The sequence below is a fragment of the Macaca mulatta genome, chromosome 3 (assembly GCF_049350105.2).
Source record: "Macaca mulatta isolate MMU2019108-1 chromosome 3, T2T-MMU8v2.0, whole genome shotgun sequence".
NCBI lineage: Eukaryota > Metazoa > Chordata > Mammalia > Primates > Cercopithecidae > Macaca > Macaca mulatta.
Genome location: NC_133408.1, coordinates 101,095,159 through 101,110,798, shown reverse-complemented (window position 1 = coordinate 101,110,798; position 15,640 = coordinate 101,095,159). Strand labels below are relative to the sequence as shown.

The following is a 15,640-nucleotide window of genomic DNA, read 5'->3' as shown; positions in this document are numbered from 1 at the left end:
AAGGGACTGGGGGCCTGCCGTGTGGCAGGTGGGGGATGGGTGTCCCCCGCCGCGGGAAATGAGAAGGCGCCGGGCCTGGAGCGGCCTCCACCTCAGCTGCTATCACCCCCTCTCCGCTGTTACGGGATTGCCCAGGCTTAATGGGGTTGTGCAAGGCTTCACTTGCTCTCGGAATTTACCTTCCTTCTCGAGCCGTGCCGCGAGTAACCTTCACGATACAATGATAATGACGTTATTAAATACTCCCCCCACATTCACCACCCAAAAAACCAAAACAGTGCTCTTATCCAGTCCTCTTTTTTTTGTCTTCTTTCCTTTAAAAACCCAACCACTCTTAATGTGACGTTGATGAAAGGATGCTTTTGGAAGAAGTGACATTTGGTTAAAACGTTTTCCCCCTAATGCGCCGGCGGAAAGGGGCGGGAGTGGGGGTGGTTCCCTAGGCTCCTAAGACTGGCGAAACAGTCAGCTTTGAAAGGGCGGGGCAGAAGTCGAGAGAGGGCTGGGGAAGGCTTTGGGCTGAGGGGATGTGTCCCTGAAGCTTCAGATCTGGAGCCCAAGGGAGGCAACCTCCCTCTGAAAAGCCTGTCCTCAGCTCCATCCAGCCCTCTCCCCGGGATATAAAAGCCCTGCTCTGTTGGGCCCGACCCAGGAACCAGACTAAGTAGTGCTCCTTGATCTCTCCTACTCGGCTTTCATCTCACCCAGAGGAAAAGGGGATCAAACAGAGGATTCTCATTGAATGCAGAGCTGGGGGTGGAGTGGGGAGCCAGGAGTCCCCCTGAGGACCCAGCCCCCAGGAGATGGGGGCAGCAGGCTACCCGTGAGAAAGCGAAGTGCTCAAGAAGGAAAGGAGGGTGGGCACCACCACCAAGGCCCAGTGCTGGAGGACCCTATAAAGAGTAGGCAACCTTGGCAGCTCTAAGACAGATGCCCAGGGGGCTTGCCATTGACAGCAAAGAGAGCAAGCCAGGTGTTCCCTCAGGCTGTGGCTGCTGGTAGGGAGGACAGAGCATGATAGAATCCCTGGACAGCTCTCCAAGGCAGCAAAAGGTTCCAGGATTTGACTCCCCCACACTCAATTGCTCCTCTCACATCTAAAACGTTTCCCTGGATTTTGGAGCTAGCAGTGCTCAGCACACAGTGGCTTCAGGATTCCCAAACAGTGGAGATATCTATGTGGATACCACCTTCTGGATCCCGCTGCCTCTGCCCCCAGGCAAGATTAATGAGCATCTTCTTAGACTGAAGGAGAAGTGGAAAGCCAGAGTGGAGAGAAAACTGTCTTTCTTTGGACTCCTTACTTCCTCTACCTTCCTTAACCCTATGGATAGGAAGATGGAGGAGAGAAGCAAAGGGAGAAGAATACAGAAGGAGAAACAGGAGGAGAGAAAAGTAGGAGATAACAGACAAAAAGGTCATGGAAGAGGACTTACCTGTAAAAGCTGGGGCTTTGCTAGGGACATGGAAAGAAGGGAGGTGCTGGGCTGCCCTTTGCAGCTGGCTGCCTAGGGCTGGAAGCTCTTGGGGAGGAGGTGGAGAAAGGGAGATTGAGCATAGAAGGTGCCCACCTCCTGCCCTCAGCAATGTGGGGATAGACTCAGCCCACCCACCTGGCCCCAGCACACTTGCTTGGAGCTCAAAAAGTGTCAATTTGTAGGAGTTCTATTCAAGCTTCTTCCCTGGGAGAGGAGCCAAGAAAGGCCTATGGCCGCCCCCAAATATCAAGTTCCACAACCCCTGCCCCCACCTCCTGCCCTTCATCAGAGCCCCTACTTACTTGCTGTTTTAGGGCATTTTCAGCGACTTCACTCTCTTCTACCTCAAACACCATCCACTTTTGGAGACAGGGACCACTGCCCCTGGGCAGGGACTTGGGAGAGGACTTTATGAGCCAAACTTCTGTGAACCCCAACCTTTTTGTGCTCCGGGAGGCTGAACCCCTGCCCAAAACACTGCGGTGAAAGCTACTGCCTTCTCCCAGCTAGGGGCCTCCAGTACTGCCACAGCAGGGGCTGCATTTCCTGGGGCCTCTCCATTTGGAAAACCTCTTTCCAGGAGAATTCGTTGATTCTGAACGAATATCTTAAAATATGGGCTAGGAAAAAAAAAAGACAACTCTTAGAACCTCTCCCCACCGAACATACCTGGAGTGCAGGTGAGGCCCAGGCAAACGAGAAAGCGACTTCTTCTAGGAAGAGCCGTCTCAAGATGAAGCCAGGCTGTGGAAAACTTAAGGCCATCTAGATGGGAAGGAGGTATTTAAAAGAAATCAGCACACACTCTTACAGCAGCCAAGGCGGGTCTTTAAATTTAAAAAAAAAGTAAGGTATTTATTTCTTGTCCCTTGGGGAAGAAAAATAGCGAAGTTTGGTTCCCAGGAGTAAGGGGACAGAGGTGGGTAGGGAGAAGGAGGAGAAGAGAGGAAAAGATGGCCCAGCCTCAAGCTCTCCAGTCAACTTGGGGCGGGGGGATACATTTTTCCGTAGCTTGTAAAAAGACTTTTCAGCCAGTTTGAGGTTAGCTGCCAGGGGCAGACAGTTGTAATAATGCCGACAGAATTGAGGCTTGTAAGCTGGGCTTCACACTTCTAAAATGCAGTTATGGATTCTTTCATCGGTGTTAGATCAAGGCACCAAGTTAAGAAAACAAAAATCAAAACAACAATAAAAGAAGAAAATCAAAAGCGTATTTAATTACCGAGTCCCGCTGCCCCTGCGGAACTCGCCGCTCGCGTTAAGCTCTCTTTTCTTTCTGCGGAATTCCATTTGCATCTCCTCTGCCTGGGTGTCTCCCTCTCTCAGTGTGTGTGTCTCTCTGTCTGTTTTCACACTCTCCTCCCCATTCGAGCGAGGCCCACACCTGGCGCATCACTGCCGAGCCATTAGCTGCGGGTCTCCTTTCATCTTCGCTGTGGCAGACGTTTCTATTTATCCACTTGCGCTCGCCGAGTGGCGTCACCAGCGGTACTGTAATGACGATTGCAGCAGGAGGATGACAGCTTAGAAAGAAGAGGGCAATGGGGCTTCCTCCCAGAGGCGGTGCGGCACAGAGGAGCGCTCGCATCACAAGGTGACCCTAGCTCCCCACCGCCACCGCCGCGGTCGCGGTACGGACCTCGCTCCAGCCGCTCTGCGCGGTCCCAGTAACCCGGCCTCTCTTTCTCCCTCTTGCAACCAAGATCCGTCCGGCCGCTGGAGACCCAGGGAGCCGGGGTTAGGAATTCACTTGGGGCTTTTCCCTCCCCTACCGGAGAGCCCCGGGATGGAGAGCCGAAAGGACATGGTTGTGTTTCTGGATGGGGGTCAGCTTGGCACTCTGGTTGGCAAGAGGGTCTCCAATTTGTCCGAAGCCGTGGGCAGCCCGCTGCCGGAGCCGCCCGAGAAGATGGTGCCCCGTGGTTGCCTGAGCCCTCGGGCCGTCCCTCCGGCCACCCGGGAGCGCGGCGGGGGAGGCCCGGAGGAGGAGCCGGTAGATGGACTCGCAGGCAGCGCGGCGGGGCCGGGCGCCGAGCCCCGGGTAGCCGGGGCCGCCATGCTTGGCCCGGGACCCCCGGCCCCCTCCGTCGACAGCCTCTCCGGCCAGGGGCAACCCAGTAGCTCGGACACCGAGTCGGATTTCTATGAAGAAATCGAGGTGAGCTGCACCCCGGACTGCGCCACCGGGAACGCCGAGTACCAGCACAGCAAAGGTAGCCACCGCGCCCCTCCGCTCCTCGGGCCTCCCATTGCGCCCACCCTTCACTTCGGCGCAGGCCAGGAGGAAGACACTCCCTTCCCCTAGGGCAGGATGGCTGGGGGACCCACCTGAGCAACTCTCCCTGCTATCTGCGTTCTGGCGGGGGTCTCCTACTGTGTTCTGGCATTGGCGGACTAAGGGTGACAGCAGTGCCTTGAGTGCGGGGTGGAGTGGGCGCGGATGCAAGTCCTGGACTTGGGGGAGTCAAAGCTCACCCCAAGCCCCCAGTGTTTCAACTGCTCGGGGAATGCTTCAACTGCTAGGGGAAGACACTTTCCCCAGGCGAGGGCAAGATCAAACGCCAGTCCGGGCAGTTTGTGGCTGGCGGGGTGTAAGAGGCATGGAGGCGCGGAAGCGAGGAGTCCATAAAGGACCGTAAAATTGCGGCCCACTTGGGGCAGCCCGGGTGCTGCAGCCCTCCGACCAGTTTGCACGTCGGTCAGAGGTCCAAATTACCTTGTCACTTCCCGGGCTTGGCGGCGCCAGGTCGGAAATGGTCCCAATGGTCTAATTGCCTTTGGTCTCCGGTTGCATTTGAAAAGGCAGAGATCGGGTCCTCCCCCCTTCCCCTTTCCTTCCTAGTCCCACTTCTCCACCCAAAGGAAAAGGAGCTGCAGGGGGCTGGAGCCCCACCCTTCTCAGAGGTAGGCCCAAACGGGGGCTGGTTTAACTGGAGAACGCCTCCCCACCAAAGGCTAATGGGAAGGGGGTGGATAGCTCCGAAGGGAGTTTCCCTCTGTGCCAACAATCCACCTCCCCAGAAGGGGGTGGAAAACTGGGGGTGGGGGCGGAGAGGGGAGCCCACCAGCAGACACTCCTCCATAGAACTGCAGGAGTGGGTGGAAAGAGCCTGGGAGGGAAGAAAGACCACCCCCTGGCCTTGGCAGCCAACACCTTGTTGAGTACCAGCGCCTACCCCTTACTGTCTTATCACCAGTTTCACCCAGCCTCCTTCCCACAACCTGCCCTCAGAACAACCTGCACTTCACTCACATATACTAAGGTAATAAATAAGGTACTCAACATGCCTTCTCACTCCAGCCCTGCAATACATGGAACCTAGCACACATTCCCACACCTGTTCTGGCAGCCTGGCACACATAAGAGCAAGGAAACTCTCTGATTGCTCAGCATACTACAATGCACTTGACCCAGAGTTTACAACGCTCTAGCACAAAGGTGCATCTCAACTCATGTGCCTGTCAGAAGTGCACACCCTTGCCCACCCCTGCCAACGGGAGGCAGAAAGTTCACCTATGCCCCAGGGCAGGTGGAAAGGGCGACTGGGAACCCCTGTATCCAGAATGCCTTAGAGGAAGGGAAGGCCTCCCCAAAGACGTCTACCTACCCAATCAAGGGCAGGCCCTTATCTTCCCTTCTTGGGTTCCCCAGAGGCCGCAGTACCCTAGCAGAAACAGTTATTGGAGTGGCTGACAGGGTGTCCCTTCCCAAATCACCCTCCCACCTTAGGCCTACAGCCCCACTTCAATGGTGTTTGTGTGTCTGTGTCTGTACACGCCTGTGCTTTGGACTCGCTGTGCAGGGTCCGGCTCCGAGGCGCTGGTCGGCAGTCCGAACGGAGGGAGCGAGACCTCCAAGAGCAACGGCGGCGGTGGCGGGGGCGGCTCGCAAGGCACCCTGGCGTGCAGCGCCAGTGACCAGATGCGTCGTTACCGCACCGCCTTCACCCGAGAGCAGATTGCGCGGCTGGAGAAGGAATTCTACCGGGAGAACTACGTATCCAGGCCGCGGAGATGCGAGCTGGCGGCCGCCCTAAACCTGCCGGAAACCACCATCAAGGTATGCGGGGTCCAGGCTGGGGAGGCGCATGTGCACCTACTTAGCGGAAAGTAAATACCAACTGCCCACTCCCTAAACCGCAGGCCAGGAACCTGGGCCTGGGGTCTCCCTGCCCAGCGCGTGCAGATTGACTCTCGTGACGGCTCCTAGGCAGGCATTGCTGCCGTGTGGTTGACTCTGTCTCTTTCCTGGTTAAATAGACAGGGGGTGGGAGTGGGGGGAGGGGATAGAATGCCTGTGCGGGTGACAAGGTAGTTTCTGGGGACACGCTGTCTGCGGCCGCAGACCAATTGAGTCCACGTCCTCTCACTGCTCCTCCCGTACACACACCGGCCTCTGGCACCCCGGGGCCTGGCCACCTGGGCAGAGGGAAGGAGGGAGCGGGCTGGAGTCACTCCCCAAACCTCTCTGGAGGGATTCCAGCTCCAGGTGGTGGTGGTGGGGTCCGTCTCTACCCAGCTGGTGTCTGCTTTGACTCTTCCTGCCCTATGAACACTGTCCCCGGAGCGGGACCAGACTTCTGGCCTCTGACTATCAGGCCGAGTCCACCTGCCGAACCTACTCCGCTCCTCTCCCCAGGTATGGTTCCAGAACCGGCGCATGAAGGACAAGCGGCAGCGTCTGGCCATGACGTGGCCGCACCCGGCGGACCCCGCCTTCTACACTTACATGATGAGCCATGCGGCGGCCGCGGGCGGCCTGCCCTACCCTTTCCCGTCTCACCTGCCCCTGCCCTACTACTCGCCTGTGGGCCTGGGCGCCGCATCTGCTGCCTCCGCCGCCGCCGCCTCGCCCTTCAGCGGCCCGCTGCGCCCGCTCGACACGTTCCGCGTGCTGTCGCAGCCCTACCCGCGGCCCGAACTGCTGTGCGCCTTCCGTCACCCGCCGCTCTATCCCGGGCCCGCGCACGGACTGGGCGCCTCGGCCGGCGGCCCTTGCTCCTGCCTCGCCTGTCACAGCGGCCCGGCCAACGGGCTGGCACCCCGGGCTGCCGCCGCCTCGGACTTCACCTGTGCCTCCACCTCCCGCTCGGACTCCTTCCTCACCTTCGCGCCCTCGGTACTCAGCAAGGCCTCCTCCGTCGCGCTGGACCAGAGGGAGGAGGTCCCCCTCACTAGATAAGGGGCCGCCGGCCGGCTGCCGGCTCCAGGACGCCCGTGGGGTCACCCCCAACCCCCGGGACTCAGCCTCTCGCTCCTCGCCCCTAGGACGCCAAGCGGGAAAGGAGAGGGCGGAAAAGGACCAGCGGGATCCGGCCGCGAGAATTGGAAAGCCTAGGAAGTGGCCGTGGCTGGCGCGTTTGGGGAGCAGGAGTGGGGATAGGGAAGCAGAGGTTGAGAGACCTTCCTCCGGGGCGGCCTCCGGACCCACTGCCCCCTACCAGGGTCGAGGCTGTAGCTCCAAAGCTAAACAAAACTTAGCAGCAACAGCAATCAATATCCGGCCCCTCGGCCCATCACCCTCCATCTCACACTCCCTTCTCACCGGGCCCCCTCTCCCCAGCCAAGGCCCAAGCACTGGAAAGGGAAATTGCTGTCTGTCTAACAAAATGCTGTGTATGCAGAGCAGGTAGAGATTAATCTTTGCCAACCTTTCCAAGGCATGACAAGGGGCTGGTGGATGGCAACATACCGGTCATTTGGAGGAGAGAGTGAGAGATTATTTACTACCGGGGAGAATCCGGCCCCTTGGCATGGAACCTGGAGCCTCGACTACACAGCATCTTCTGGATCTGGCGTCTGCCTGCACCAGATCTCCTTCCTCATTCCCAGCTTTGTGACACCTCTCAACTTGCAGCACCATCTCTCCCTGCCCCCACTTTTTTGTTGGCCAGGGAGGCTGCAGATGCCCCAGGAGCCCTTTGCCGCTTCTATGAGCCCAAGCCTTTTTTTCCCTGGGCCCAGCACACACCCTGATTAGCAAGTGATGTGTGCGAGGAGGGTTTGTGAATGTTGAATGTGTAATAATGATCAACACGGAGCTGGCCACTGAGCCCAGAGCTGGAGCTGTTAACAAGGCGCCCAGGGAAGAGCTTAGGGAGTGAGAACTTCACCTCCCTCTCTCAGTATCTGGCGGTAAATTAGAGGCAATTTTCATCCTTTGCTTGTTCACCTTCACTTCACCAGGAGCTTTCTGGCCCTACCCTTTGCATTGGGCATTTTACAACTTTTTCTCATTTTCTTCCCAAGCTACCACTGGAGCTTGACTTTCAGATACCAGTGGGAGCCTTCTGCCGATTCTGGGGACCCTGTCTGTACCCTCCACCAGGGTTTGTTTAGAGCCACTCCCAAATCCTCTCTCCCACACTCATCCTTTCAGCCAGTTTTTGAGGAAGAAGAGAATGTGTACACCCAATGCAAGCTTCACCCTGACTGAGAGGGAGTGGTTCTTCCTGTAGGGAATGAATTTGGTTTGGTTTGGGGTTTTCCTTTGAAGCCCAAAGAACTTGCTGTTATGATTCGTTAACCATATTGCAATAAAAGCTGGACATAATTCTCACTTTAGCATTTTAGCTTTTGTGGCAGCAGGCAGCTCTTAATTGACTTTTAAAATTGCTAGTTTAGCCACCATGGGTTTGAGTAGGAAAGGAACCAAAAGATGGACCCACAGAGTCTTCCAAGCCTCTGTCATTGGTAGGCTCCAAACAGCCATTGCATGGAGATGGAGAAGGCAGGCTCCAAGCTGCCCTGGGGTGCATGTTTCCTTAATTTTGGGTATGTTGGGAGCCTTTCCTGGGTAAAGTGGCAGCTGAATGCTGCCAGGGGCCCACTCCTGTGGTTTCTTCTCCAGCTGTTCCAATCCTTTGAGCGACTGAAAGGGAACCCAGGTTGTGGTCTCTGAGCAACCTGCCTCCACCCCAGCCCAAAGGGAGGTGAGTGGGGCAGTGGCAGTGGAGCCTGACTACTGCAGAGAGCTGAGTTTTCTGGTCAAGCTGGGTCCACACTTGAGGGTGGAGGACAGCAGGGAGGAAGGCTTCTTGGTTGGGATCATCTTGGTCTGAATTGTCCTCAGACTGGAAGTCATCTTGAGGGTGGGATTCTGAGGGATTAGGACAAGAAGAAAGGCAGTGCTCAGAAGCTACCTTCCAGCCCCCACCTGCACGCCCCACAGGAGAGCCAAATGTGGCTGGGTATGAAGTTCCACTCAAACAGGGGAGAAATGGGACCCTTCTGGGAGTCCAGGAGGCTCTGGATTGCACAGACACGAGGGGTCCTCTGCCACTGTATCTTCCAGCAGATAGAGACTCCTCAAATGCCCTCCTCCCTCCTTGGGTTCCACAGCAAATCCTCCTGCACACAGTAGCTGGTGCCCTCCCAAGCAAATTGTGCCCTGAGGTTTCCAGCACCCCCTCCCCTGCAGCCAAAAGCTCCCGAGTGCCAAATCCCGGTAAATTTTGTGGTTGCTCCACGTTGGGCAGAGATTGCTTGCGACAGGTAAATGGGCTGCGGGTTGCCTTAATGCCAGGCGTATTTTCAGTTAATAGGGAGGGAAAATGAGGTGTCTGCAGCGATATTGGAAAGTACAAGATCGATGATCCGGCTTCGTGTCCAATCAGCAGCCTTTAATTGACTGTATTTTCTGGGTAATTGAGCCTCTCTTCCTCCAAATTGAAGTGGAAGATATAACAATACATCTTGCCAGGAGGAATTACTCATTACTTCATAATGAAATTTCCCTTTTGCCAAGGTTTGCGGTTTGGCACTAGGCAAACCTTCTCACTCCCCCTCCTCCCTCAAACATTCTTAGCCCACTTGCATCAGGCAACCCCATCTGGCATGACACGTTCCATTTGAGTGGTGGCAGGGAGGAAGTGGGAGTTGACTTGAAGAAGGTACTGCCCCTTCACAATCACAACCTCCTTATCTGTAAAACAGAAGGCTAGACCAAGACCTACCATGATGCTGTTTTCATTTTTCAACTTTCTCAATGTCTCTACTTGGCTTTGCTTCATCTCGGTTCCATTTTGCAGGTGGGAAAATAGAAGCTCCAGGTCTACACAGCTATTAGTGGCCAATGTAGCTATGAGGTCCTGGCTCCCACTTCCTCTTCTCTCACCCTGTTTTGGGGCACAGATTCTGAGGTAACCCCCAGTGAAACCTGACACCTCACTCCCGACTCACGCTTTCCCAGGGCTCTTCAATTCCGGCTGGCTGGCAGGGCCTGGGAGCGTGGTCCAGCGCCCAGCCCAGATTCGTCCAGCTGGGCAAGGCTGGCCACCCCGCAGCCCGAGTGCACACCGGCCCCTGGCAATTGCTGGCTTGTTAGTGTGTGATTGATTGCCTTATTAAAGCGTGTTCTTGTAAGTGTGACCAAACTGATTGCATTGCATATGTTTGGGATAATGCTCATTTTAAACAACAGGATAAAGAGGATGAGCTCCGCAGAGCCTTGAAGACAAAATGATTCTGGCCAGCAGCTCCCTAACTCTGGCATTAAATTGCTCAGTTACATAGCAAATCACTACTTGATTTCTGCATCCTTGTCCCTATTTTTTTTTTTTTTTTGTCCTTCAGTTTGATCCTGTCGTCCAATGTGGCATGCCCCCTGAATGGTTTCTTTAGTGATTATGTCCACTCCACCTTCCTAGTTTCAAACCCTGCACCCGCACTCTCCAGACATGCAGTCCCTCTCCCTCGACTAGGGATTGAGGGAGAAGAGATTCAGAATGCATCTATTTGCCCTAGGCCATCCGGGGGGACACGGTATTAGACAGTCACCTCCAAATGGGGCTCAGGTCCTCCCAGTAAGTCGAGTGTCCCCCTACATCCCCAACCCCAGCCCTTTCACTAAAGTTTAAAAGATTCTTTTGTTCCTCAGGCTTCTCCCGCTTGGTTGCTTCCATTATTCCCCAACTGAGGAAACACCAGCCGCCATATGTCCACCCGAGAATGAACGTGAGTGTTGCGGTGGACCGTCGCCGCCAAAGGTGTCCAGACGGATGGCATTCTCAAAGTAGGGATCTTAGCATCCTCTCCATACACCATCACCCCAGATAGGTAGAGGAAAGAGTAGGAGTACGGGTACAGATAGGAGAGAAAGGAGGTTGAGGCCACAAAATTGGCATTTCTCTAATTACCAACCCCCTCCTCCACCATCCTGCCACCATTTGTTATGGCAAAGTTCTCTTTCTGTGCCCCTTCCCTAACAAAGAAATCCTCAGTCAGCCTCCACCTACTCCTTTTGATTTGCAGGAAGCCAAACTGCTCGCAGATTGAGCTTCCTAAGGGACACCTTTGGGATATGTTGGAATTCTGATTTGTTCAAGATGATGACGGTCATCAGTACAAATCAGAAACAATGCCACTCTTCGGGGTGTCATTTGTAAGTGCAATCACATGCATTCGTTTGCAAAACCCAGCTAAAGTGCGTCTGGATAAGTGACTAGATCCAAACGACAAATTTCTTCCATCACTCAGCTCCTCCCAAGCTCTGCGGGGGCAGCACAGAAGACTGCTTTAGGGTGAAACTAAGGCTCAGCTCACCATTTGTGCCAGTTTGAGGGACCTTGGAAATGTTGACTCTGAGAAAGAGACAAAACAAAACAAAACCCAATCACAAAACACATCCTACTGTCTACAAAGCAAACAGAAACACAAAGTCGTTTCCAAAATCACCTTCTCAGCAAATAAGTGTGTGATATTCCGAGCAGGAGCAGGAGAGGGAGAAAGATTGCCACTTAAAAAAACATGAAAGCATTAAGTAATTATTTAAAACAAGGCTGTTTAGAAAAATATTTGTATTTATTGCAGCTGCTCAATTGGCCTCGTTAAAGTCGGCAAGCATTTAAATTGTGTTACAATCTCATTTAAATCCCGCTCCGTTCCAGCAGGCTGAAGAGCTTGAGTAGACCAATCACTTCATAATGATGATGAATGAGAAATTAATTCAGATACAAGCAAGACAATTTAGGCCTTCATCTGTTTAAATAGCCTTCCAATATTATTCGCCATTGCGGGTCACAGATTGAATCAATTGTCCAATCTTGTGAAAGTCATATCCTTGCATCTTCATAGAGATTATTTATAGCGCAGTGAGCGCTGCTGAAAGGTATACGCTGTTAACAGGGACAATTACTTAAAGGGAAGCGTTTATAAAATGGAAAACAAATGCCGGGGTTGGTAACAAATGGGATCAAAAGCAGCCATTCCAATCTGTCTTCCCGAGGGAAAGGAGCGGGCGCGGCCCTGTAGGATTAGGGGCACTTCTGGCCTCCCCAAGGCCCAGGTGCGGCGCGCCAGCCTGCGCGGTGGCTGTGGCTGCGGTGGCGACTCGGGCCGGGCCTCGCTCTCGCCGGCTTCAGGTTCCCGCCTCCTCGGCGCAGGCAGCGGCCGCGTGTGGCCCGGGCTGGGCAAGCTGAGGAACAGCGACCCCCGGACGCTGACCGCATGGACGTCCCAGTTTGTGCCCGGGTCTCCGTCCCTCCCAGTAAGGGGCTTGGACCCCCGCGCCTGGGTCTGACCCACAGGGCGCTGAGGCCTTTGTAGCTGAAGTCGGGAGGCCTCGTTGCCCGCGCAGCACAGGTTGCTGGTAAATTCTGGACTCTGGAGCCTCGGCCTTCCTTCTAAGCCGATGGCAGGGAAAGAACCCCGTTTCCACAGCTCCCCCGACCCCCGCCGCTTGCCATTTGGGGACGGGAAGCGCGCCCCGGTCGCTTCAGGTCCCTCTGGGCCGGAGCCCCTTCCATGGCCGGCTCGTCTGGGGGCTTTTGGGCCTGTGAGCAGCAGCGTCTAGTTCCCCCAGAGAAGAACCCTTTCCTTCCTCCATCGAAGCGTCCCTTTCTGTATCCTGAAATAACCCCTCCTGGGTGAGGCCAGTTGCCCTCCGTCGCCCTCCTCCCGCAGGCGTCCGGGAACCTCGTGAGGACCCCGTGCAGTTGAGTCCAGGCGACAGGTGCCTCCCCAGGTGTCTACTTGCCCTCCCTCAACCTATTAAGGGAAAGACCAGAACGAAGTGCGCGGAAGGTGCGTTTGTTTCTCCCGAAACCGGCACTCTTGGGTAAAACCGTGTGCCGCGTCTACGCGGGCTCTGTTATGTGCGTGTCCCAGAAGAGCGGGCCTTCTAGGCGGCGCTCTTTGGAGAAGTAAGTGAGGTGAACTCAGAACAGAGAAGCGGGAACGATCGTTTGATGTGCGGAGCCGGAAAAAGAGAGGAGAGGGAGAGGCTCCCGGCGAGCGCGGAGACAGAGAAGCCCACGCGGCACAGCACGCGCCCTACTCCTGCCCGCGTAGAGGTGTGTGCGTGTTTTTTCCTCTGTATTTCTGTGTTTGAAACAAAAGCCCAACTAACAGATTCCTGGCGCTCTGAGAGGACTCACTCCCGGGAGCGACTTTGATGTATTGCTGTCCAATTAGTGTCTTTAATTGGTGTCCTCGGGGACAGGCAGGCCCGGAGCTGGGACAGAGCCTCCCCTCGCCTCTCCTGCACACTGGAAAGGTAAAATTTATAACGCACTGTAGCCACCCCTTGGGAGAGCGAGCGAGAGTGGGAGGCAGGGAAGAAAGGGAGAGATGTAGCTCTGTTTGCAGAGGATGGAGCCTCCAGCCCCGGGGGTCGTGGGGAAGGGCCCAGACCACCGGGTTCGACTCAGTTTTCTGTGTAAGAGGGTTCGGGGCGGCTGAGTCGCTGCGGATTATGAATTTGCTCGCAGAAAGGCTAAGGGAGCTCTCATTGTCTGTACAAACCCACCCCATGTGGTCTACCATCTCGTTAATAATGGCTGTTTGTTAACAAGGATGCGGAGGTTAAATAATCCTGGTGGAAGATTAAACACGTCTCATCAAGGCACTTGGAAGCCGCGCAGTGCAGAGACCTGCGCTGGAGCCGCCTGGCTCTCTGGAGCCTGGAGGAAGGTGGGAGCGCAGCCTGCAAGGAGCCCTGGGGTAGAGGAGGAGGGAAGGTCTGGGCGCCCTCTTCAGGGTGTCCTGCTATGCCAGGACAGGTCCAACTCCTCCACATGTCAAACAGAAAATCCACATAGAAGCCAGCCCCAGTGAGGTGTGGAGGTCAAACCCTCGGAGTAGTTGGCTGAAGGGCAGACAGGGAGCATCTGGGGTCTGAACCAAAGGCCCCCTTTTGAGGAGGGGTGGCCATCCCCGCCTCCCAGTCCTCACATGTCATGCATCTGGCAATTTGTGCCTACATGGGATCAGCATTGGATTAGAAGACAGAAGATGTGGCTTCTAGTTTGGGTTCTGCCCCTAAATCGCTGTGGAATTTTTGTTACATTATTCTCGCAGCTTCATTTTTCTACTGTGTAAGAGAGACAGGAGATGGGACTTGATGTAGATGATATATAGCCTTTCTTCTTTTCTCCAGCTTCCCACCAGAGTTAGGGAACTGAACACCTTATAAGATGCTCCGTCTCCCCCAAACCTTGCAGGATGCAGTCAAAGAGAATTTTATTTAGCAAATATCTGAGGGCTTACTCTGTGCCAGTCATGGTGCAGCATGTATTTTTTAACTGAGAGCAGAATATCAGTTCATATTCCCCTGTTATTCTCAAATATAACGTTTTATAACAAAAGACGAAAGAGAAAGAACTTCAAAGAGAATAGAATAGGATGGGTATGTATGTACAGGGTAGAGAAACTATAGAGGGAAAGGTAAAGGCGTTGACAAAAGCTGTGAAGAACTTGTTGAACTGGCAAGGAAGTCAGTGGATAAATACTGCAGAAGTAGCTCCTTAACAGAGATACTATGTAGGAGAGTAGAGAGAAGGTCCCCACTTGAATCCTGGTGATTTGGCAGTGAACAAAAGGTAAGGGTTGCAGAATTTGACTAGAAGGCCCAAGTCTCATGCATCTAATATTGCCAATTTTTGGTTTATATATTGTTTCAGTAGTTGGAATCAATCTCTCTCTCTCTCTCTCTCTCTCTCTCTCTCTCTCTCTTTCTTTTTGAGATGGGGGTCTTGCTCTGTTGCTCAGGCTGAGTGCAGTGGCCCCATCAGGGCTCACTGCAGCCTTAAACTCCCAGGCTCAAGTGATCCTCTCATCTCAGTTTCCTGAGTAGCAAGGGCCACAGGCATGTGCCACCATGCCTGGCTAATTTTTTTTTTTTTTTTTTTTTTTTAGTTGGTGGGTAGGGATGGGGTCTTGCTGTGTTACACAGGCTGGTCTCAAACTCCTGGGCTCAATGAACCCTCCCACCTTGGTGTCCCAAAGTGTTGAGATTACAGGAATGAGCCACTGTGCCCGGCCTAGGAAGTTTACTCTTTAGCTGATTTTGAAACATTACTTTCTGAATCCATCAATCAGGAAACTCAGCTGTTAGGCTGGGACTCTTCAAGCTTCTAGGTGATGGGCATCTAGCCTCAAGGAAGGCAGTGCTGCTTAAATCACTAAACCATATCTCAGTTTCCGTGAGTCAGGAATCTAGTGAGCTTAGCTGTGTGTCCCTGGCTCCAGGCTATTCCACTTGGGGTTGTGGTCTTATCTAAAGATTCAACTGGGTGAGGATATGTTCTGGGCTCACTCATGGGGTCGCTGGCAGGATTCAGTTCCTTGCTGGGGGGCTATTTGGCTGAAGGCCTCAGTTCCTTGTTGGTGGTTGGCCAGAGGTTTCTCTCTATCCCTTACCATATGAGCCTCTCCATAGGGTAGCTTATAAAGTGGCAGCTGTCTTTCCTCAGACTGAGTAAGCAAGAGAGAGAGTGGTGAGGGGAGAAAGCATCCAAGATGGAAGCTACAGTCTTTTGGTTACCTAATCTTGGAAGTGACTTTCCATCACTGTGCTGTATTATATTTGTTAGAAGTGAGTCAGTAGATCCAGCCCACACTCAAGGAAAGGGGATTACAGAAGGCATCAAATCCAGGAGGCAGGGATCACTGGAGGCTGTCTTAGAAACTGCTGCCCACAGGCCCTCGTTTATAGTATAGCTCTAAGGCTTATATGGTTTTATATTTATGAAGAGCTTAGGACAGCACCTGTTTGCTCTGATCATCAGCGTGATCCTTCTGATCCAATGAAGCACCCATTTCTTCATCTAGACCCTCCTACGTCAACAGTTCTCATTTTTTCCCGCAATGCCCTGTAAAAGAGTATAGGAAAGGCAAGACAGTAACCGCTGCAAGGAAAGAGGCTGAGGAAGCAGAATAGAAAG

At 54.1% G+C, this 15,640-nt stretch overlaps 1 protein-coding gene and 1 long non-coding RNA gene across 2 annotated transcripts; one reads left to right on the top strand and one right to left on the bottom strand.

Moving 5' to 3' along the window:
• Positions 1 to 1,779: 1,779 nt before the first annotated feature.
• On the bottom strand, positions 1,780 to 7,903 carry LOC144340081 (uncharacterized). Its single transcript, XR_013415801.1, has 3 exons — positions 7,171 to 7,903; positions 2,148 to 2,243; positions 1,780 to 1,873 (listed from the first exon to the last, which is right to left on the bottom strand). It is a non-coding gene; the product is annotated as an uncharacterized LOC144340081 (long non-coding RNA).
• On the top strand, positions 2,813 to 7,225 carry EVX1 (even-skipped homeobox 1). Its single transcript, XM_001090913.4, has 3 exons — positions 2,813 to 3,691; positions 5,282 to 5,538; positions 6,118 to 7,225. The coding sequence occupies exons 1-3, from the start codon at positions 3,265 to 3,267 to the stop codon at positions 6,658 to 6,660; spliced, it is 1,227 nt and encodes a 408-aa protein (XP_001090913.1). The 5' UTR covers positions 2,813 to 3,264; the 3' UTR covers positions 6,661 to 7,225.
• Positions 7,904 to 15,640: the final 7,737 nt, after the last annotated feature.

Coding starts and splice junctions, on each gene's coding strand:
- EVX1 (XM_001090913.4), top strand. CDS start 3,265: ATGGAGAGCCGAAAGGACATGGTTGTGTTTCTGGATGGGGGTCAGCTT. Junction 3,692..5,281: donor CGAGTACCAGCACAGCAAAG/GTAGCCACCGCG, acceptor CTCGCTGTGCAG/GGTCCGGCTCCGAGGCGCTG. Junction 5,539..6,117: donor TGCCGGAAACCACCATCAAG/GTATGCGGGGTC, acceptor TCCTCTCCCCAG/GTATGGTTCCAGAACCGGCG.